Below are 23,213 nucleotides of genomic sequence, written 5' to 3'. Positions count from 1 at the left end.
GGAAGCAACAACCTGAAAACAAGCCAAAACACTAAAGACCAGCCCAAATGACGCTGGTAACCAAAGCTTGATAAATGACGGCTAAGCGCAATCCAATCCACCAATGAACAAAGATTTTTTTTATAACCAAACAAATGTTTGATAGATGAACAAGGACAATTGACTTGTTTACACACACACACACACACACACACAAGGGGGTGGGCTTAGTATGGAATGAGCCCTAGGCACACCTATGAATAGTAGCTCTAGTTGCCTTAGTTCGAAGTCAAAACCGCCAAAGGAGGGCAGGTATGGTTTTCTGCTCCGACGTCTTAGTCGTGTGGGGGTGCAAGATTTGGAGCCCGATGGTGTGTCAGGGGTGTTGCCCCGGTCTGATTTGTTCAATGGTAATGGTTTCACTTTTGGTGAGCCACCTTGGACGTCCGCAAAGCTGCATATCAGCGATGGAGCCGTGTCGAGCTTGGGTGAGGAGGTGATCCGTCATTTTTTCCTTTGGTGACTGGTGTGGTGGTGCCAGAGACAGGTAATGAGCGTTGGTGTCAAGTTCAGAAGATCCGTCGGTCTTGATTGTATTTTTTCTTCTTGGCTCATGTTCCTTTGTGTAAAGGCTAGCGTTTTGTTGTCTTTTCAGTTTTGTCAAGTCGGTGTGTACGTGACTTGTACTGTGATCCTTATAATATAAATGAGACGCGTATTACCATGAAGAAAAACCCAAATATGTGCTGGTGGAGATGTTATGTTTCTTTTTTCATTATTTTTTATCCGTGTTTAAAGTTGGTGGAGATTTCAGGTATATTTTGACAACTTTATTTATTTTTGGAAAAGGTTTGGACCCAGAGCGTCGGGCGAACTTTTCGCTGGTCGCGCGAGCCACTGGATCTAGCTGAATCAGGCGCCCTGAAACCCCCCATCTGTTGTGACCCCATGTCAGTTTCTTCTTCCTTCGCCACATCTCTCCTCACGCCGCACAGATCCTGCCACAGGCCATCCCACGACCGCGCGCCGTCGCCACCTTGGAGGTTCCACCACTCCGCGCCTTCGCCGCCGCCGGCCACCCTCACAGTTTCATGTCGTCCCACACCTCCTGCGCCCTTCTTCCCCTTTTCTTCTCCCCTTTCTGTGCAGAGGTAGGTTGCAACCGGCCTTGGATTTTGCTGGCACCGGCCATGTGGCGAGCTACAACCAAGGCGGCGACCTCCACTGTGGGGTGCTGAAAACCAAACAACGAAATGTTGGAACCGGCAGCGAAAATGCTGCAACCGGTCATGCAATTTGTTTGAACCGCTCGACCGCCCAGCACGAGCCGGTGATGACCATGCATGATGGGGGTTGCTGCAACCACGGCGTCCAAATGCTGGAACCGTGATGTCCAGATGTTGGAACCCGTGATGGCTTTTGCTACATGCATTCAAGGCGAAGCTGTGACCAACGACGGTGGTGGCGACTTTTTTGCAACAACTATCGCTGGATTTTGCTACGACCGACGAGTAAATTTGCTACATACATTGACGGCGGTGTTGCGACCTGCAACGACGGCGAGGACGTTTTTGTTGCAACCGTGTCAGAGTTTGCTACAAACGACTAGATTTTTGCTACATCCATCATGGCAGATCAGCGACCCGCAACGATGGCGAGGACGTTTTTGGCTGCAACCGAGTTTTACTACAACCGACTAGATTTTTTGCTACATCTGTCATGGCAGAGCAGTGACTTGCGCCGGCGGCGATGGCTTTTTGCTGCAACCACCATCAGTTTTTGCTATGACTTGGCAAGAATTTTGTTACATCCATTTTGGATGGTAGAGACAGGTGGGTCATCGTTCGTGGGGGAACCTGTGTGATGAGTGTAAGAGGTGAGGGGCGGGAGTTGCAACCGGCGATGACCTGCGGGGCCAGCAGTGCGATGAGTTAGGCAAGCAGCGACGATGGATGAAAGTGGTCATCGATGACGCTTTTTCGAGCTTGCCGACTGTGATGTTGGGCACGGTCATAGAGGGGCACGCGAGGGTGCGTTGGCGTGGGAGCCCTCCTCCAGCGGAGTTGATCATTGCCGCCGATCCGGCCGCCGCTGTGGATCAGGGACAAGCCGACGCGGGGGCAACACAGCTCCCCTTGTTTCTCATTGTGTCGTGGGGCTCTGGCGCATGTCCGGCGACTATTAATCGCTGCATCGGATGGCTGGGGGCCAACCGACCAAAATTTCGGTTGGCGCGCCAGCGCCTAAGAGTGGCCTTTATTTTTCCAGTTGAAAGTTTTTCTTAAAGTCACCGGGGGAGGAGTCCCTCCACCTGAATATATTACTCAAAGTGATCATTATGTTAGAAGAGTGATCCAGTTTGTAAGGGAAGCCGGATCGAAAACCTTAACAAATTGATCCCATTTATAAGAAAAACTAGACCGAAAACCATACAAGTATCAAAGCTAAATTAAAAGAGAAGACATGGACGCCCAAGAGACGGCACGACCTAGCAGCTGACAAACGACAATCACCACGAGAGGCAAATGTAGATGAGGAGTGTTGTCGAGTGATCACAATACCAAGATTATGCAAACAGCCTAACGCACCGCACCAGCGTGCGTGCCGAACCGCGCGACACAACAGAGGAGCATCCACAATCAACGAGTGCCAAAGCTTAACACAAACCTTGACTGGGAGCTCCGCCACGCGAGGTTGGAACAATTAGCAAGTCGGGGAGGCGTCAGTGCTTCGTCATAGAGCAAAGGTGAACCGGGGACGAGACCAAGAGCCCGATGCTCGCCGCAACACACCGACCATCTGGGAGGGTCTTGAGCATGCACACCAACAGGACGCAGACCACACGAAGGCAACCGAAGAGGAACACATGAAGAAGAGCACACCACCGTTGGCCCCAAGCTAGCCGCACCACCACCACCACCAACTGCACCATCCTCAACCACACAGAGCAGCAAAAGTTGTCGTTTGGGTCTCCAAGATGACGCCTCCAAGGAGGTAGTGATGTCGAGGATACAACACCGTCATCCGATCCGACATGCCCGGATCTTGAGTTTTCATCCGGAGACCACAAAACAGTGCAATGTAGGTGTTGGAGCTCCACGACGGCACCTCGTACAAAGAAACGATGTCCAAAACGCCGCTAGCGCCGACATCGACATAGTCAATGCAGGGTTCTCATCCGAAGTTTGAGCACATCCCTACAGCAATACGACAGCAGACCACCACTAGCATCGAGCCCCTCCATCGATGAAGAGGCACAAAGAACCGCCGTCGCCAACCACACCTCGCGGAGGCGAATGATAGCCAAACTGCAGCACTGGGTGCTAGATCCACCAAAGGCCGGCCAGACGCAGTACAAGCCGCCCTACCGAGCACCATGCCGTCAAGGAGCAGAGGACCACTGCCCGAAGCCAAGAACCACCATGATTGGGTTGGGTTGAGTCCAATTGATGCAGCTAGCGCATTTTCTGGAGGGGGAAATCTATAATGGAACGCGCAGTCAGAAACTGTTCCGAACACTAGGATGAGCAAACTAATAGTAATGCTTTCCATATGAACGGCAGACTTACCTTTGATCCAAACTATTGTGAAGGGTCCTTGTATGTGTTCTACTTATAAATATACAGGGACAGGGTGATGGAAGAAAGAGCGTCCATCAAATCAAAGGAAGAGGATTAGAGGAGGGGGCGCTGGAAATTCAAGCGGCCGAAACTCGCCTAAGACCAAAATCAACCATGGCCAGATGGCCTGGTCATGGCTTGATAGGATCATGGAGAGAGGGACTACGGACTCCTCTGCCGTACCCGACGATACGTCGTCTAGCCACGTCATCAAAGTGTCGCTCGGTGAAGTGCTCTGCGCGGGAGCCGTGTGCTGGGCGGCGTGGAGGTACTTCCGGTACATCACATGCTTGCGCACCTACGGCCGGGACATGACGGCCATGGCCGGCAAGGCCGATCCGGTGATTGGGCGTGACGATGAGATTGATCGCGTCATCCGCATCTAGGGATGTCAACCGGGTCCCGTTTAATCCGGTTTAAAGTCCACTTATGATATGATAGTTCAAAAAGGTTTTTTGTTTGTTTGAGGAAAATGAACTAACAAGCTAGCAAAAACTAACTAAACGGGATTGCAGACGCCATTTATTTGCCACTTACATCCCTACCGCATCCTCTGTCGCCGGACCAAGAACTGCGCCGCGCTTGTCGGCGCTGCCCGGGTCCGCAAGACGGCCATCGCCGAGGGCTCGCCCAATGCATCGTCGCCGGGAAGGTCCCGTCCAAGCTCGCCGGAGCGCGTGTCATTGAGCTCAAGCTCACGGCGATGGTGGATGGTACGATGTACGTTGGCATGTTCGAAGAGTGCATGACGGACTTTCTCAAGAGGGTCTGTCTAGAACAGAACACATCTAGATGTGACATATATGTCACATCTAACCTTGTGTCCACTACGCTTGTGATCTATTTTTTTGCCTCAGTATTTTTTTTGTTTTTTGTCGCTGCATTATTTATGGGAGTTTAGATGTGACATCCTTAGAAAACATCTAGATGTAAATTAGACAAACTGTTCTCAAGAAGGGGGCGGCTACACGCGGCAAGGTGATCCTGTTCGTCGACGAGATGCACATGCTTCTTGGCGCCGGAGCGGCCACGGGCACCCACATGGACGCGGCCAACATGCTGAAGCCAGCATTGGCTCGTGGCCATATCCGATGTCTGGGCGGTTCTCAAAAAAAGGATCCTGCACGGTTCTCAAAAAAAAAAGGATCCTGTACTCGAGCGGCGGTTCCGAAAGGTGCACGTTGAACAGCCGAGCACGCATTCCACAATTGCCATCCTCCAGGGGCTTAAACCCCGGTACCAAAAGCATTATGGCTTGGAAATTCTTGATGCTGCCGTACACCTCGCTGACCGCTATATAGCAGGTGATTATAGTAATTTTACTGAATTACTGTGTTACAGTTGTTTCAAACGAAATTTGCTTGTGAGCCGAGTTGTCATATCATTGTTCTGTTAGACTTCTGTATGTGTAGGTAGTTGATTTCCTGATGAGGCAATTGATCTCATTGACGAGGCATGCACGACAATGGAGCTAGGAGGAGAAAATACAGTTGTTGCGCCGAATCATGTTGCACAGGTAGGCATGCACGTCACTTTTATTATTTCAACAGTGTGTGCTTGTCATGTAGTACTATGTTTGAACTAGGTTTTCATTTGAAGGTTGTGAGCGGATGGATTGGAATTCCTATAGCTACGCTTAATCAAGAGGAGAGTGTCAAGTTAATCCACTTAGCCGACAGATTGCATAAGAGAGTAGTTGGGAAGGATGAGGCCGTCAATTTAGTTGCAGAAGCAGTGTTGCGTTCCAGGGTTGGCCTTCACCAAGCTGGCCAACCGATAGGTTCCTTCCTCTTTTGGGGCACGACGGGTGTTGGAAAAACAGAGCTTGTGAAAGCTCTCGCAGAACAGCTATTTGATAGTGAGAAGATGAGGCTTCGCTTTGATATGTATGAGTATGTTAGTCCTGAATCTGTGCTACGTCTCGTTGGAGCACCCCCAAGGTTTCATTTATAATGCACACACCTTAATTTCAAGCATCATATTATTATATCACGATATTTATTTTACTTATACAATTGTTTTTTTCTTCGTAACATCGTAAAGCTATCATGGTTGTCAAAATGGTGGACAACTCATCGAGAAAGTTAGGAGGCGCCCATACAGTGTTATCCTTTTTGATGAGGTGGAGAAGGCATATCCGTCGGTGTTGATTGTTTTTCTTCAACTCCTTGACGATGGTGTGTTGACTGATGGTAAAGGGCACAATGTGGATTTCAAGAATAGAATTATCATTATGACTTCAAATGTTGGGGCAGAGCACCTAAATGTAGGAGTGGTTGGAGAAAAGACAATTGTTGTTTCGTGAAACCTTCTCATGAAACAGGTTTGTGAATCACAAATAGTCCACTTGGAATTTTGTAAGCAGCTGCTCATTGATTCATTATGATATATGTTTGTTGGTGTAGGTTCAAAAATGCTTCAAGCCCGAATTTCTCAACAGATTAAGCGAGATTGTAGTATTTGAGCCGCTTTTACACTGTCAACTGAAAGAGATAGTGAATATCCAAATGAAGAGTGCCTTTGCTAGAGTAGCCGGCAAGGGCATATCTCTTGTTCTAAGTGATGCTGCGTTGGATGTCAATTTGTCAGAGTCACACAACCCGGTAAGTATCTTTCGTTTTCAAAGTAATCATATAATCTAGCTTGAAAATTCAAATAACGAACCATTTTCCACATGTTATTGATAACCAACACTACTTGGCCTTTCCAAGTTGTATGGTGCAAGGCCCATAAAAAGGTTATTTTTTTTTAAAAAAAAGGAGGTTATCCCTCGGCCTCTGCATCTGAAAGATGCATGCAGCCATATTATTAAAAGGTTCGCAAGTACAGAGTCTTAAATCCAAAATAGCTCGCAAAAGGAGCAGAATAAAGAAAGAAAACAACTCAGTGCCACAACCGGCATAGTAATAGGACTAGAGCACTAGCCATCTATCCTATTATGAAACCGCCATCCAAACCGGTCAATAGATAGAGAAGAACATAATGACAACTATCTCCAAGATGCTGGTCAATGGAGAAGCCGTTGAAGGATCAACAATCTCTATTGACTCTACCAGTGACAAGAAAGGGTTGAAATACCAATTGGCAAAAAAGAAAAATGCGACGGATCCGTGAAACAAGAGATCTTCTCATTTACTCTACGATGAGGATGGCTTGATCTTGGTCGCAGTTTATATATAGAAGAAGAAAGTTGTCTTATATATGTATGCCTAGTACTACTAGATTATGCCTCCAAATCTAAATTCAGTTGTTGCATAATAGTCTATTTGACGTTGTTTGTTGGTCTTCTCTGTTTCACTAAGTTGCCTGGCACACACAACCCTTTGCATGCGTCCAATGCAATGTTGATGCTGCGGCTGAGCTCCATTTATGTTAGCTTTGAGCTTGGTGCAATGGCGTGCACACACAATGCTTTGCATGTGCCCAATGTTGGTACAGCGTAAAGTGACAAGGAACCAGAGCCATCGATGGTAGAACCACCACTCACCCACACACAACGAACCAACCACCAATGGATCACCCAATCCATGACACATACAGCAATAGCTCGCCACCAGCAGGGCACATCACAGCCAGTCGGGCTAAACTTTCAGCAAAGGCAAAGCCTGTGCCCCCGAGACTCCACAACAGACAGGATTCTGCTTTACCATATATATATATTGCTTTCCTGTGTGAAATGATCTGATGATGACATATACACATGTGATGTGGACTACTACAAAGCATATCAACAAAGAAACAAACAGCCGTATTCCTCCCCTACAACCTCACCCTATTCCCCCTTGCTTGCCTATCCCAGAAGACGTAGATTACAGGCTTACAGCAATCCACTACAGCAAATGCTGCCATTAGCGTATCGATCTTGATCTATGCAATGCGTGCGTGCCAAGGTACCGGAAGGTATCAAAACTTGTCTCGCGATGGTGACCGTGCTCCGATCAGCTCAACCAAGCAGTCTTCGCTTTTTTGCGAGCTGTGTCGTCAGGCCATCCAAGATCTCCCCCCACATGTTGTTTAGACAACGAAACTACTTAGCAAACGACACACGCTGGCCGATTTGGAGACGACACTACATCCAATGGTTGTGCTACAGTTTATCCTCTGCATGGATGGTTTGATTGATAGTGTCGTCCCAAAATCGGCTATGCAGCGTCGTCTGTGTAGCAGCACTCTTTAGACAATGAGGGAGGCCCGGGTCTTGATGGGCTTCAGCTTCACCCCCATGCTCTCGGGCGACAGCAGCTCTGGCGATATGCAGAACGGGTTCAGGGTGCTTCGGGGGCTGCTCTCGAGCTGGGACGGTCTGTACATCCCGTATCCCATCAAGAAGTACTCCATCGGGATCAGCATTGCATGTGGCTGCTCCTCGGTGATGAGCGACCCGCATGCCTGAACCTGCGATTTGCCCACAAAAACACTCCTCAGAACCTGCCTTACTCTGGGTATGGTTCTCAAGTGATCACATGAATTGTTGAAATGTGTGGTACCTCGACTAGAGCGCAATATCTCCGATCTAGTTTTGTGGTCATGTGGACAGCGTCCGCATGGAACTGTGAGTTCTCGCCCACAAAAATCAGCGTCCGGCACCGGAGCTTCTTCAGTGCTTCAGTTAAGTCATGTCTCCTGATAGATAGAGAGGTTGATGAACTGGGTGAGCACAGATCCAAATTTGTTTGGCATTTACAGGCAATGCCTAGCAAAGATATTGTTTACTTACTCGTTGATTGCTTTAAGGAATCGACATACATTAACACCCTGCCTCTGATCAAGTAACTGCATAAAAAGGTAATCATGACCTCAGTCAGATATTTAAACTGTGGAGATAATTGACATTCTAGAAAAAACACTAGAAAGCTGCTAGGGGAGAAAAAACTTACACTTCTACAAGCTTGGACAATTTCCGATTCAGGTTCTTGTCCACTTCCACGAACTTCCTGTATGTAGCAAAAAGAGATGTTCAGTGGGACTTAAATAGGTACAATGGTGCAAACAGAAGAAGCTTATGGAGGACGAAATATACCGTGCTAAAATACCGCTGAAGGAAGCATTCGTTCACTAGTCCACTAGTGCCACAATAATAAAGTAAGTTTAACAATACCTAAAAGGTCAGAATATGAGGTTAGTATACACAAAGAAATAAGGCACTGATAAATTCATGGCTGAAACTGAAGTACCAATCATTACCTTGTTATACAACCACTCACTCCAAGATGGGGCTTTGCATAGAGGTGAAACCAACATCAGGCCAAGAACCCTTTCCCTGTACTTTGCCTGGGATAACATTAAAACAAATTGTTAGCCAAAATCAAATAGCAAGCTTTAAAGGGCTAATCGTGCAAACACTTACCGCAAAGAGGGTAAGCACGTAGGCACCGGCGGTGACACCCATGCACATCACAGACCCCAAACTGCAAGAGCAATGCCACAATAACATCAGAGGACTCCTTTAGGCACCAGCAGAATATGATAAAAAGTAAGCCAATTATCAGATATTTTACCCGAAGAAATCAAGAACATCCGCGACCTGATCCGCGAGGTTATCAACAGATAGCTCAGGTACATCCGATGGAATTGGAGCCGCTCCCAACTGTAAGACAGCAGATGCCATGAAAGGCAAACATGTAAGAACCGGAGGTAATAGGAGCAGATGATCATGTAAAATATGGAGCAACAGATGATGATGACTGACCTCATGGCCTTGAGGAGTAATATGGTAAATACAAAAATTGTGAAGCAACAGGGACGAAGCCTCTGGGCAGAAGAACAATCCTTGGAAGCAGGACATGTCTACCAAACAGGAATACAACACATGAGCTACCTTGTTATAGCAAAATTTATAAACACCAACCACAAAGAAAACGACAGCACTCACAATTTAGAGCTACATCGGGGTACGTTATGAGCGCTGGCTTGTCTTCATCGCCGTATACAGAAACAGATACAAAGCCGTATCTTGTTCTCACAGGATGCTCCTGATAAATCACATGGCACAAGGACACAAATTTAGTAACAGCTGTAAACAAACCATTCTAATTTAGACCATCCCCAATTGACCAGATTCCAGAAATGCTTCTTCCTTGGTAAAACAGCCACCATACGTTGCTTAACACACAGAAATAGCATGAGCACGCTTCCTGACGTTGCTTCATATGCTTCTAATCGTAAACCAGGGGCCGTTGCAACTATACATTTAAAATGAAAAATAGTACCAAATTCTAAGCCTGATTTCTTCTTGCTCCTACTCATGAGCAGCATTGCAACCACAACATAACTAAGAATTTCATTTGGTCTGACAGAATAAATAACAAGCCCGGCCACGCAGCAGCTAATATCTCTAATCCTTAATACAATTTGCGGTTTTCCCCCATGGAGGAGGCATAGTAACAATCTGGCATAGCATCCTCAATTTGCAACTAATTAAGAACAGGTGGGGATAATAATAATAAAGGGGCAGAAATCAGCAAGAAGAAGCTCCTCCGCCCAACCACCCTAACAGACCAAACAAGAAGAGCAAACGGAAACCCCACGGAGCCCGCCCTACACAAATCAATCCTCCCCACAAGAATGCCCCCGCCATCGGAACGAAGGGACGGGGAATCAATCAATCAAGAACCGGAATGCGAGCACGGACCTTGCCGCCGAAGTAGATCCGCTCCACGTCGATGGACACCGACCCGCTTGAGTCCCCCATGGCGGCTTCTAGAAGCTTCCTCTCAACAGCCTACCAACAACCTCCTCCTCCTCCTCCTCGTCGCTCGCCTCTTCCTTGCTTCCGGTTCAGGGCCTCTCTTTCTCTCTCCCTGCCTTCCCCCTTGGCGTCTATTGCGTGCATATATACGCGAAGGGGCCGCTGCCCAGAAATAAACTGGCCACCGACGGCGGTGAGCTTACCGGTGGGTGACTGGAATGGGACAGGCCGGAGACTAGTTTTTAGATCCACACGTTGTTGGCTCGTTTTGACGGGCCCACATGTCGGCAGGCGTTGTGGGGTCCCGCGTTTGAACTGTGTGTGGCCCTAGCGTTTTGTTTCGCTCGGCCTTGTGAAAGCGTGGATAATGGGTGGTCTGCTATGGGCACGCGCATTTCGGTCCTCGTGGGACGCGTTGGGAATTTTCACTCCATGGCCTATTTTCCAGTCCAATGGTCAATGAGATGTCGTCTATTTTTCTTCTTGCTTGTACAGTGCAAAAGTTTGTGTACTATTTATAGTTTGGCAAGCTTGTTCTTTTAGTTTGGAATTTGCCTAGTTCACAAAAAGTTATGAGCCATACAATCTTAGTGTTTTGGAGATTGTGGTTCATGGACCTTTTCACAACTAATGGATGGATGCTTACACATAGGTTGTCTACTATTTGAGAGTTCACTTTTATAGATTGGGATTTCATTTCGATTCATATACATTATTGTCGGAATTATGTGTCTTGCAACTGTATTCAAATTACTTCGAATTACTAATATTCGAAAATCCTCATTATGGAATTTTACATGCATGGCATTGCTTTACATTTTTACCATGGAATTCTTACTCGTTGGACGTACTTAGACATTATGACATATATAATCTAGTTCTTAAAAAGATCAAGTGGTTATGGAGCTATGAAGGGTCCTTTCCACCCTACTATCACTACTAAGGCAAAAAGGGCGGTGGTCAATCTACCCACTTCCACCATAGTGACCGCAGGCCCCCTCTCCTTCCATTTACCGCTTTGACGACGGGAGGAGATGCGGACCCCAAGGCTTTGGTCCGCGAGTGGTATAGGTAAGAACAATTCAGGGGTTGCCGACCGACGGCAATGAGATGATGGCGGCACCGTTGGCATGGAATAAATTCTCCCCTGCTTTACCTTTGCTCCGGTGGTGTTTCATACCATCGGAGGGCGGGTCGAGGATGGTATGGCCCTCGTAGAGGAGATGCTCGATAATGGTGGCGCTTCATCGTCGAGATGGCGTTTTGGGCACCAATCCATCTCGAAATCGTCCAACGGGACGGAACAAACGGGGCTCCAGCACATATTCATGCGGTCTTCTCGGGGCGGTGAGGTGGGGTTTCTCGTTGTGCGTACGCATCGATGAGTTCTGGTGACATGTGCTTCTGGCCAGTTCGGGGTTTCAACGTTGGTGACTACGACTATAGGGCGCTGGTCTTTAGGGGCACATGCACCAAGACTACCCGTCTATCATCGACAAGGTTAGGCCAACTCCGATAGAGGAGCGGTGACTACGATGTGTCATTGGCTCGTTCTAGTGACAGTAGTGGTCGTTCGATGACATCAATGTAATTTGCATTGTATTTAGAGTGCTTCATGCTTCCGGTGAACTTTCATTATAATAGATCAAACTTTTTTCGCAAAAATTATTATGGTCTTGGAGTTTTTGAAAAAAAATCATGAGTTTATGCCTGGTTGTTCGTCGTATTTGAGAGTTCGTTTTTGCTTGGTTGTCGTTTGTTTCCGCTCTTTTACTTGATCTTGAAGCTGGAAATATTTATTATAATATTTTTGAACATAGTATAATTGTATATGCTCACATACACGTACATACACTCATCCTATAAACGCAATGCACACCCTACCTCTATAAGCACCTCTGAGATACTAAGTCAGTAAAACATCTTAAGATTGATGAAGGCACTATAGCCGCCTCGTAGTTGACTGTAATGTCTCCTCACACTCAACGAAAATCGAGGAAAACAAGCTGAAATAAATCTCCACTATTGTTAAGCAAGCGAGTTGTGGCAGAAACATGGAACATCATCCCTTTGTTATCTTAGACCCGATGGCCTGCATTGCTCCAATGACATTCTACCAACTAAAGCATCGTAATTAGCAATCAACACACTGAAATTAGCACTAAAAAGAAACATTGTAATCAAATCATCATAATTGGTATTCCATAATAAACATTGTATTAATCAATCAACACACTATAATTAGCAATCTCTGCATTGTGATTAGCATTTCAAATAAGAAACCTCGTATCAATCGAATCAAATCATCATAATTAGCATTCCAAAAATAAACATTGTATCAATCAATCAAGATAGCGTAATTAGCAATCCAAAATACAAACATCTTAATTTGGAATGTTTCCAAACCACTCGACATGATGCCTAGACCACGACCCTGTAAGCCACGAACCGTGCCACCATTGGCGGCTTGCGTCCATTGCCGAAGATATTGATATTCACCAATTGCAAAATTGATTAAGTAAATCCGAAGAAGCAAACATTGATTAATAAAAAAATCAGAATTTTAAAAATGCTGGATTGTATGTTGCACATACATAACTAGCAGTGCAGGAAAATGTGAGGAATTTATTCTTTCCATTGGGTGATGCTAGCCGAGTGATTTACAAGGATCCACCCTCTGGATGTCATTTGTAAATGTGTTCATATACAAGTAAGAAAATCTAAAGCACTAGACATGTTTGGTTATAATTTATCTAAAATTTAGTTGTCTATGATATGTTTAGTTTCAATCTTGTTGCTCCGACAACTCGGACGTATGTAACTACATTTTCTAACATGTTAAGAAAAATAGGTACATTTATTATGGTTTATCAGTCATATGATATGTTTGGATATATTTACGAGCATCTGTGGATTGTGGTCAATCGTAATAGCGACAATTTAGTAGATTAGTGCCTAATCATTTCGTATTTTGTGTTTTTTAACATTATTTTTCATGTCATGGTTTAATTCTATAATCGATAGAAATGTAAGAGATTTTGATATATTGAAAGCGAGGCAATGGAATGTTGAGAAAGTTCTTACATCAAATTCATCGTTCCTAAAATCATAGACAATTAGCCAACTTACCATTTCCAAAGTTCGGTAGTTTCGCACAACCACCCCAGTTTTTGTCCCTATATGGTTCCATTTTCCAGTCAAAGTCTCAAAATAGCAAGGCAATGGAATGTCTAGAAAGATTTATCATCAAATTCCATTGTTCCTAAATTCACTGGCATTCGGTAAACTTACCCAGTCAATTTTTGTATGCGTTTTTCAAACTTGGCTACTGCACGTTTTATCCCGCAAAAAACAAAATTCCAAACTGGCCCACATGTCATGAAGCGAGGTACATGAACAAGCGGTGGTGGGTCGTGGTCTCGTACCAAATCTCCCCGTGCATCCTCAGCTCAAACCGGTGAGTGGAGACGCGGATACATACACCCGCCGACGGCGCCGCTCGGTTGAGCTGGACCGGACCGGACGCCGTTTTCAATTCAAGAGGAGGATGTAACGTGGAGCATCTGGGATCGGGTCCCTGGCGGACGCGTCATGGGGTTCCCCTGCGTCGGCCACGCGGGCGCGGGGCCGACTGTCAGTAATGCACCCCCATGCTTTCCCCTATGACTCGTTCACGTGAAAGAGTTTAATGGACCTGTACCTGATCTGACTATTTTTGTACCCTAAAAATGGTTATTTCCCTGATATTTTTGTACTTCATTCAGTAAATTGTGGTTTGTGAACTTTCTTTTTTCCTCTGGAAAGGACATCATCGTTTGGAAAGGTCATCGCCGCTGGCCAACCGATACATGCAAGTTACAGAGACGACAGTGATTTTTATTGCTACTACATCTTCTTACTTGGATTTGTTAGCATTCATATGTGGCTCATTTCCAATGAAAAACTAGCTAAAAAATATGGTTAACATTTAAAATTCTAGCAATGTATTTAATCAATCTTTTTAAGTTAATCTCCAGCCTGTGGTGCGACCGAAACGAGTCATGTTTACGCGTAAGTCAATGGTTTCAAATTCAGTTTTAGAAGCTTGCATATATAACAACAAAACAACTTTCAGCCTGGTTGACTTGCCAACAGAAGAACGTCTCGTTCCTCCACCACTACTCTTCGTCCGGCCTAATTAACCATCTCTTTCGCACTCACAGAGAAAAGCAACGTCAGATTCTTAGCTTCTTCCGCTCGGTTTCTACCTTCTGCGATCCTTTTTGCAAGGCAAAGCAATAGGGGATACCATCTCACGCCGCAAGCCAAATTAGAAGGCGTCGTAGATTTGGAATATGCGTTTCCACGACTGGGACACATATCTGCGCTGCATGTGCATATGGAAGAAGATCTCACACTGTGGCACAGGCACAATTATTAGCAGGTATGGGAGACACTGAAGTCTAATTAGCGCCCCATAAGCTCACAATAAATGGGATCCACGTGAAACAGCCACAAGATTCCGCCGCTCCATCAGATTAAACGGAGCACTCTACGTACGTGTTACCAGCAACACGCAAGGGATCGATTAGTATACGCGCCCTGTTGGTGTGAGGGCGAAGAAATAAAACGACTTTGCGGATTCGAGGGGGGGCGAGATCTTAATCATCAGCCAAGTAAGCGGCAGTTTGACCTGCCAAAACGATAGAAAACAGGCGAGGGGAACGTGCGGAAAAGTGCACGGCGGCCATCGTCGACGCCTAGCTAATCGACGCAACTGCAACGAACCCTAGAAAACGATGGCGTCCCCCTGAAACACGCGGCGCACAGCGATCAATCGCTCCCGGGTCTCCATCAGGTTTTCGTCGGTGCGTGTGTTAGAGAGCTCCTAGCTGGTGTCATTGACCAAACTGACCCTGCATGCATGCAGTATATGCCAGAAGCATCCCTACTTATATTGATGCGTAATCTCTGCCTTAATGCTGCGACTGTACTGCTCGCACTAGTTTAATCTGCTCCATCGTGGGAGTAACTGTTCTCGCTCATTAATGGGGATCGACCGATTCAGGAATCACTTGTAGTAAGAAAATACTCGGACGCACGCACGGGCGCTGGATGGTCAAGTCTCTTGGATCGATCGATCGATCTACCGATCCAGATGAATGCCAGCTCCGAGTTGACTTGCACAGTAGTGCTGGTGCATATGCTTTCAGTATACTAGTAGTCGAAATGGGAACACGTAGGGCTATTATTCTTTGCGAGCCAGCTGTTTGGCCGGCGTCATTAAGGTTAGGCTAGGTCTGAAAGGGGCCGGGTGTTTACCTGTTCGTACGACGTAACCAAGCAGCAATCTGTTCATCTGTGCTGCCGACGAGCAGAGGAATCAGTGCATGATCGTCGTCGACAACAGGTTTTCCATCGTCTGATGAGTTACCATCAGCATTCATTTCTTGGTTCGTACGTAATGTACGTACGTGTTGATGCATGAGCCGGTCGATCGGCAGTCGTTTCTTCAGCTGTTAGGCGGCCCTACGGCCGAACAGCAAGCCGTGGACGTGGATATTTGCCTGTGACAGTGAAATCAACCCGAATGGAGCAACTTTCGTCGGGACAATGGCGGCAATGCAATCAACCCTAACTGAGCCGAGCAATAGGCGCCTTGATTGGCTCATGAGGGTCCAAAAACTTCACTTTCGCGTACGAGCGAGTAGTCAACAACGTCGCCCACTCATTCTGGACAATGATATTGATGGTCTTACCCAGATGCATGGAAATTTTACCATGAGCAAATACTATTAGTACTACCATGAGTAATTTTCATTCCTTTCCGAAAAGGAGTAATTGGCGGGGCGGGGCGGGCAAGAATACTTCCTGTCCTCACAAAAGATGAAGGTCCACGTAGTAAAGAAGATGGTTCATCACTAATTAAAGGGAGCCGCAGATTCTCATCAGCGAAGGAGAGGAAGAAGCATATAATTACAGGAAATACATAGAACAGTTGAACACTAATATCAGCTGACTGGCCGTGAATATATCTACTATTTGACATTACTCTCTTGTTGGTTTCTAACTTTCTATCACAAAAACTAAAACCAACCATCTTATTTATAAAACAATACGAAGAGGGTGGCACTTTCTATCAATTGACTAGACTACATTTTGGCGGTTTAAAAATCAACCAATCAACTAAGCAAGCTGTCGCGCTTTTCAAAAGCAAGCTGTTGATTGACCAGCGGCAGATGCATCCAACTTGGTGGCGAAGACGAGTAAAGGCCGTCCATTAGCTTGAGTGACCCCCTCTGGCGTTCTCTAATCAGAACAAAAAGCCAACCCTAATTTAAAACGCTCGAGCTGAGCCCATTCCCAGACTATAATCAACCAAAACAAAACAAGCCGGCCGGTGCCGCGGAGGCATGCGTTCAAGCGACTAACTGACGGACCTGTGTAGGCTGAAATTGAGCGGTAAACTAAACTAATCCCCGGAGAGCCCAGCAACTTGTTGGCATGATGATGAACGACTCCAACTATAATCTGGTTTTGCAAATCTCTGGCGGCCGTCGGTGTGGCACTGCTGCCTGCGCCACGGAGCTCACCGGTCACCAGCACGCGTGCTGTGCCGGTGGGCGGTAGGGGGTAGTAGCTGGTACCTGTCTAGGGCGAGTACGGCCGGCCGGGTCGCTTTAACTAGGGAAATAATTGGTACGTGAGCAGGGCGCCATGGCCCTCCTGATGCGGTGGGCATGGCCTCGTGCCCGGCCCGTTCGTCCGATGATCGGTTGGAGTCCACGTCGGCGCGCACGGAGGAGGGTGAACCGCTGGTGGCGAACGGGGAGGCATCAGTGGATTGCCGGTCCATTCTTGACCAGCAGAGGTACAGAGGTAGTACAAACTTCTTCTTTTTTTGAAACGGAGGCAAAAGCTTTGCCTCATCCATTAAACAAGAGAGAATAGAGTTTGTTACAAGTCACTCAAAACACGGCATGACATCACTCTCGCGAAATAATGGACCCTAGTTTTTTGGCACCGGCGATGACCCAAAGGTTGGCCTCGGTCTGTATGGAGGCAAGCAAAATAGTTGAAGGAGCGCTCTTGTGCTTGAAGACCCTTGCGTTTCGCTCGTTCCAGACAGTCCACGAAACAAGCATGGTGAGGGACGCCTTAGCTTGGCGGTTTGGGGTGGCGTTGTCGTAGGTACTTGCCCACCAAGCCTCAACTGAGTCGAACAGGTGCCAACCGTTGGTGTGAAGACCGAGAATATGGTATTTGTCAATGATCAAAGACCAAAGCCTTCGTGTGTAGCGGCATTTGTAGAAGAGGTGAGGCCCACATTCCTGCACTCTTATGCAGAGTGGGCAGAGACCACAGTTGGGCCACCCACGTTTTGCCAAACGATCGACAGTCCAAATTCTGTCTTGTAGCGCCAACCAACCGAAGAACTTGACTTTTGGGGGGGGGGGGGGGGGGGGGGGCAAGCCTTCCAAACCATTTTGTCCAAGGGTGTAAGAACCATCCCTAAGAATTGAGCCTTGTATGCGGATGCCGCCGAGTAGATTCCACTAGCCGTATGCTTCCAGACAATGTCATCCTCGGTGAGATCATCAAGTTGGACCTCATGCAAAAGCGCCTAAAGAGTGAAGAACTGCGTGATGAGCTCCGCGGAGATGATGGTGGGCGGTTTGATCTTGAGGATCCAAGCATTGAGTGAGAGGGCCTCCCGAACCTTCCAATTCTTTCTCTTTGACGCTTTGTATATGAGCGGGGCAATGTCTTTTGGCTTGCGCCCATGAAGCCACGGTGAGTCTCAAAAAAGGGTCTTCGCACCATTGCCAATAATGATAGTAGTGGAAGCGTAGAAAAAGCTTAAGTCCTCCGGCCGGCCGTACTCGCCCTAGACAGGTACCAGCTACTACCCCCTACCGCCCACCGGCACAGCACGCGTGCTGGTGACCGGTGAGCTCCGTGGCGCAGGCAGCAGTGCCACACCGACGGCCGCCAGAGATTTGCAAAACCAGATTATAGTTGGAGTCGTTCATCATCATGCCAACAAGTTGCTGGGCTCTCCGGGGATTAGTTTAGTTTACCGCTCAATTTCAGCCTACACAGGTCCGTCAGTTAGTCGCTTGAACGCATGCCTCCGCGGCACCGGCCGGCTTGTTTTGTTTTGGTTGATTATAGTCTGGGAATGGGCTCAGCTCGAGCGTTTTAAATTAGGGTTGGCTTTTTGTTCTGATTAGAGAACGCCAGAGGGGGTCACTCAAGCTAATGGACGGCCTTTACTCGTCTTCGCCACCAAGTTGGATGCATCTGCCGCTGGTCAATCAACAGCTTGCTTTTGAAAAGCGCGACAGCTTGCTTAGTTGATTGGTTGATTTTTAAAACGCCAAAATGTAGTCTAGTCAATTGATAGAAAGTGCCACCCTCTTCGTATTGTTTTATAAATAAGATGGTTGGTTTTAGTTTTTGTGATAGAAAGTTAGAAACCAACAAGAGAGTAATGTCAAATAGTAGATATATTCACGGCCAGTCAGCTGATATTAGTGTTCAACTGTTCTATGTATTTCCTGTAATTATATGCTTCTTCCTCTCCTTCGCTGATGAGAATCTGCGGCTCCCTTTAATTAGTGATGAACCATCTTCTTTACTACGTGGACCTTCATCTTTTGTGAGGACAGGAAGTATTCTTGCCCGCCCCGCCCCGCCAATTACTCCTTTTCGGAAAGGAATGAAAATTACTCATGGTAGTACTAATAGTATTTGCTCATGGTAAAATTTCCATGCATCCTTGAGTTAAGGCGTTCCGAGTCACCTACTCCCGTGACCGCTGGGCCACTGCCGTCTTGAATAACGAAGGATACTGCTATAGCTCCGGTTTAACTTTAATCTTCTGGGGCCATGCTCGGCGTTGGTTTTTCAATGTGTACGGTCGATACAAACGTGGGCTGATCTGTACTGCGGTGTGTTTGTTTTTGAGGGGGAAACCAGATTATTATTTTTTGGCCGCAGATTATTCTCCTCTTAGTACGGGCCAAGGCCTGCCGGCCTTTTTTCCTTCTGTAAAATTCCGTTGACGATAAATAGGCCCGGAGGTTCCGGCCCAATTTAATTGCGGCCCACGCTTCCTTTCCGGTGCATTTCTTGCGCGAAACCGATCTTCTTATGTGGGATGCGGCATTCGACTAGGCGATGATGCACATTATGCACGACAATGGCGGTTACGAAGACAAACAAGTGGACGACTCCTAGCAGGAGGAACAGCCGCAACCAGATTCCCAGCACACGTGTACCTAGTTGTCGGACACCTAGCAGACATGGAGACAGACGAGCAGTGGGCATCAGGTGCCCGCCCAAAGAAGAGGCAAAGGGGACTAAATTTCTCTTCAAAGGAGGATGGATTGTTGTGTGAGGCATGGTTGACATGTAATGCCACGTTCACGGCACGGAACAAAGGGGTTCGACGTTTTGGCATCACATGCATGTTTGGTTTCACGAGTAAAAGCGCTACGACCCCTACCACAAGGAAGGCCATCAACGTGATGCGAAGTCGCTCACGAATCGATCCTAGACCATTCAAAAGCACGTCAACTAGTTTTTCGGCTTCTACAATTGCCAAGTGGCGCGACAATGCAAGAGGTCGTAAGTTTGTGCCATGCTGCTTGATCTATGTGTTGACCATTTCATTGTTTTGTGGCTTGTTGCAACGCGACAATTCAAGAGCTCGTAAGTTTGTGCCATGTTGCTTGATCTATGTGTCAGACCATTTTCATTGTTTTGTGGCTTGTTGCAACTTGTTGATCACCCATTATCTTCCTTTTCTAGCTCATACATGCGTGCACGTTATACACAAAGATGGAGAAGACACACTTCATATACATGTATTGCTGGTTAAATTTGATGGTCAAAGCAAGTGGCTCGCCACTATTGTCAATTATGCCAGGACCGCATGCTCAATGAAGAAGAAGGTGGTGAACCAACCGTTCCAGCTCATGATGGGCTTGCTTCGACCAAGAAGGTGATTAGAAACTGGGGGAGGAAGTGGGAGGAGGGGAAGAAGAAGTAAGAAGGGGCGGCAGCCAAGATGACGAACAAGTCCGAGGTCATCATGACGAAGAAGGAGGAGGCATGTGTCGCACAGAATAAGGTGAAGGAGGGAAAGAAGGTGGAGAGGTTGGCATCTTCATGGAGATGCAAGACAAAAAGCTTGAGGTCAAGACCACTTCGTAGGACTCCAAAATGTTGTTTGTGAATCTATCAAAGTTGAATTATGTTCCAGTAAAGATTTTGCTATCCTATCGTCGACCTTTCCAATGAAAATACAAAAAGTTTTTTTTTATTTTTGCAAAAACATTTTAGAAGCGGGGTAGATGAAAGCGAGAGGCAAACGGCAAATAATGTAATTGCAAGGAGATGAGAGTTTGTGCGTAGGAATCTGATAGATGTTGATGATGTCTCCCCGGCAACGACATCAGAAATTGGCAAGTTGACGGGAGACTATCTTGACGCGATCCTCCCCGGCAACGGTGCCAGAAATTTTTCCTAATTGCTTGCATCTACGTTGGTAATTCCCTGAAGAAAAGAGGATGATGCAACACAGCAACGGTAAGCATGTTGGGGAACGTTGCAGAAAATAAAAAAATTCTACGCATCACCAATATCAATCTATGGAGTCATCTAGCAACGAGAGAGAGGAGTGCATCTACGTACCCTTGTAGATTGCGAGCGGAAGCGTTCAAGAGAACGGGGTTTATGGAGTCGTACTCGTCGTGATCCAAATCACCGATGATCCTAGCGCCGAACGGACGGCACCTCCGTGTTCAACACACGTACGGTTGGGGAAGACGTCTCCTCCTTCTTGATCCAGCAAGGGGAAGGAGAGGTTGATGGAGATCCAGCAGCACGACGGCGTGGTGGTGGAAGCAGCGGCGATCTCGGCAGGGCTTCGCCAAGCTCAGCGAGAGGGAGAGGTGTTACGGGGGTTGAGGGAGGCGCCAGGGGCTTGGGTGCGCAGCCCTCCCTCCCCCTCTTTATATAGGGGCCCTGGGGGGCGGCCCCCTAGAGATCCAATCTCAAGGGGGGGCGGCGGCCAAGGGGAGGGGACTTGCCCCCCAAGTCAAGTGGGGCGCCCCCCACCCCCAGGGTTTCCAACCCTAGGCGCAGGGGGAGGCCCATGGGGGGCGCACCAGCCCACCAGGGGCTGGTTCCCTTCCCACTTCAGCCCATGGGGCCCTCTGGGATAGGTGGCCCCACCCGGTGGACCCCCGGGACCCTTCCGGTGGTCCCGGTACAATACCGGTGACCCCCGAAACTTTCCCGGTGGCCGAAACTGGACTTCCTATATACAAATCTTTACCTCCGGACCATTCCGGAACTCCTCATGACGTCCGGGATCTCATCCAGGACTCCGAACAACTTTCGGGTTACCGCATACTAATATCTCTACAAACCTAGCGTCACCGAACCTTAAGTGTGTAGACCCTACGGGTTCGGGAATCACGCAGACATGACCGAGACAGCTCTCCAGCCAATAACCAACAGCGGGATCTGGATACCCATGTTGGCTCCCACATGTTCCACGATGATCTCATCGAATGAACCACGATGTCGAGGATTCAAGTAATCCCGTATACAATTCCCTTTGTCAATCGGTACGTTACTTGCCCGAGATTCGATCGTCGGTATTCCAATACCTCGTTCAATCTTGTTACCGGCAAGTCACTTTACTCGTACCGTAATGCATGATCCCGTGACCAACCACTTGGTCACATTGAGCTCATTATGATGATGCATTACCGAGTGGGCCCAGAGATACCTCTCCGTCATACGGAGTGACAAATCCCAGTCTCGATTCGTGTCAACCCAACAGACACTTTCGGAGATACCTGTAGTATACCTTTATAGCCACCCAGTTACGTTGTGACGTTTTGTACACCCAAAGCACTCTTACGGTATCTGGGAGTTACACGATCTCATGGTCTAAGGAAATGATACTTGACATTAGAAAAGCTCTAGCAAACGAACTACATGATCTTGTGCTATGCTTAGGATTGGGTCTTGTCCATCACATCATTCTCCCAATGATGTGATCCCGTTATCAATGACATCCAATGTCCATGGTCAGGAAACCGTAACCATCCATTGATAAACGAGCTAGTCAACTAGAGGCTCACTAGGGACATGTTGTGGTCTATGTATTCACACATGTATTACGATTTCCGGATAACACAATTATAGCATGAACAATAGACAATTGTCATGAATAAGGAAATATAGTAATAACCATTTTATTATTGCCTCTAAGGCATATTTCCAACTGTCTCCCACTTGCACTAGAGTCAATAATCTTGTTACATTGTGATGAATCGAACACCCATAGAGTTCTGGTGTTGATCATGTTTTGCTCGCGGAAGAGGTTTAGTTAACGGATCTGCGACATTCAGATCTGTGTGCACTTTACAAATATCTATGTCTCCATCTTGAACATTTTCACGAATGGAGTTGAAGCGACGCTTGATATGTCTGGTCTTCTTGTGAAACCTGGGCTCCTTGGCAAGGGCAATGACTCCAGTGTTGTCACAGAAGAGAGTCATCGGCCCCGACGCATTGGGAATAACTCCTAGGTCGGTAATGATCTCCTTCATCCAGATTGCTTCATGTGCTGCCTCTGAGGCTGTCATGTACTCCGCTTCACATGTAGATCCCGCCATGACGCTTTGCTTGCAACTGCACCGACTTACTGCCCCACCATTCAAAATATACACGTATCCGGTCTGTGACTTAGAGTCATCCAGATCTGTGTCGAAGCTAGCATCGACGTAACCCTTTACGACGAGCTCTTCGTCACCTCCATATACGAGAAACATATCCTTAGTCCTTTTCAGGTACTTCAGGATATTCTTGACCGTTGTCCAGTGTTCCATGCCGGGATTACTTTGGTACCTTCCTACCAAACT

At 47.1% G+C, this 23,213-nt stretch overlaps 1 protein-coding gene across 1 annotated transcript; it reads right to left on the bottom strand.

The window, feature by feature from the left end:
- Window positions 1-7,235: 7,235 nt before the first annotated feature.
- Window positions 7,236-10,435, bottom strand: LOC123068898 (protein NDL1). Its single transcript, XM_044491581.1, has 11 exons — window positions 10,231-10,435; window positions 9,472-9,571; window positions 9,289-9,386; window positions 9,098-9,186; window positions 8,947-9,007; window positions 8,784-8,870; window positions 8,620-8,697; window positions 8,477-8,533; window positions 8,317-8,372; window positions 8,087-8,222; window positions 7,236-7,994 (listed from the first exon to the last, which is right to left on the bottom strand). The coding sequence occupies exons 1-11, from the start codon at window positions 10,288-10,290 to the stop codon at window positions 7,773-7,775; spliced, it is 1,044 nt and encodes a 347-aa protein (XP_044347516.1). The 5' UTR covers window positions 10,291-10,435; the 3' UTR covers window positions 7,236-7,772.
- Between the last annotated feature and the right edge of the window lie 12,778 nt (window positions 10,436-23,213).

The sequence above is a fragment of the Triticum aestivum genome, chromosome 3B (assembly GCF_018294505.1).
Source record: "Triticum aestivum cultivar Chinese Spring chromosome 3B, IWGSC CS RefSeq v2.1, whole genome shotgun sequence".
NCBI lineage: Eukaryota > Viridiplantae > Streptophyta > Magnoliopsida > Poales > Poaceae > Triticum > Triticum aestivum.
Note: the sequence above shows the minus strand (reverse complement) of the source record. Positions and strands in the feature narration are given on the sequence as shown.

Excerpts from the sequence above, each read along its gene's own strand:
- LOC123068898 (XM_044491581.1), bottom strand. The coding sequence starts at position 10,290 with ATGGGGGACTCAAGCGGGTCGGTGTCCATCGACGTGGAGCGGATCTAC. Across the intron at positions 9,187-9,288 it reads TTACTCCTCAAGGCCATGAG|TTGGGAGCGGCTCCAATTCC; the intron begins GTCAGTCATCAT and ends GCTGTCTTACAG. Across the intron at positions 8,871-8,946 it reads ACGTGCTTACCCTCTTTGCG|GCAAAGTACAGGGAAAGGGT; the intron begins GTAAGTGTTTGC and ends ATGTTATCCCAG.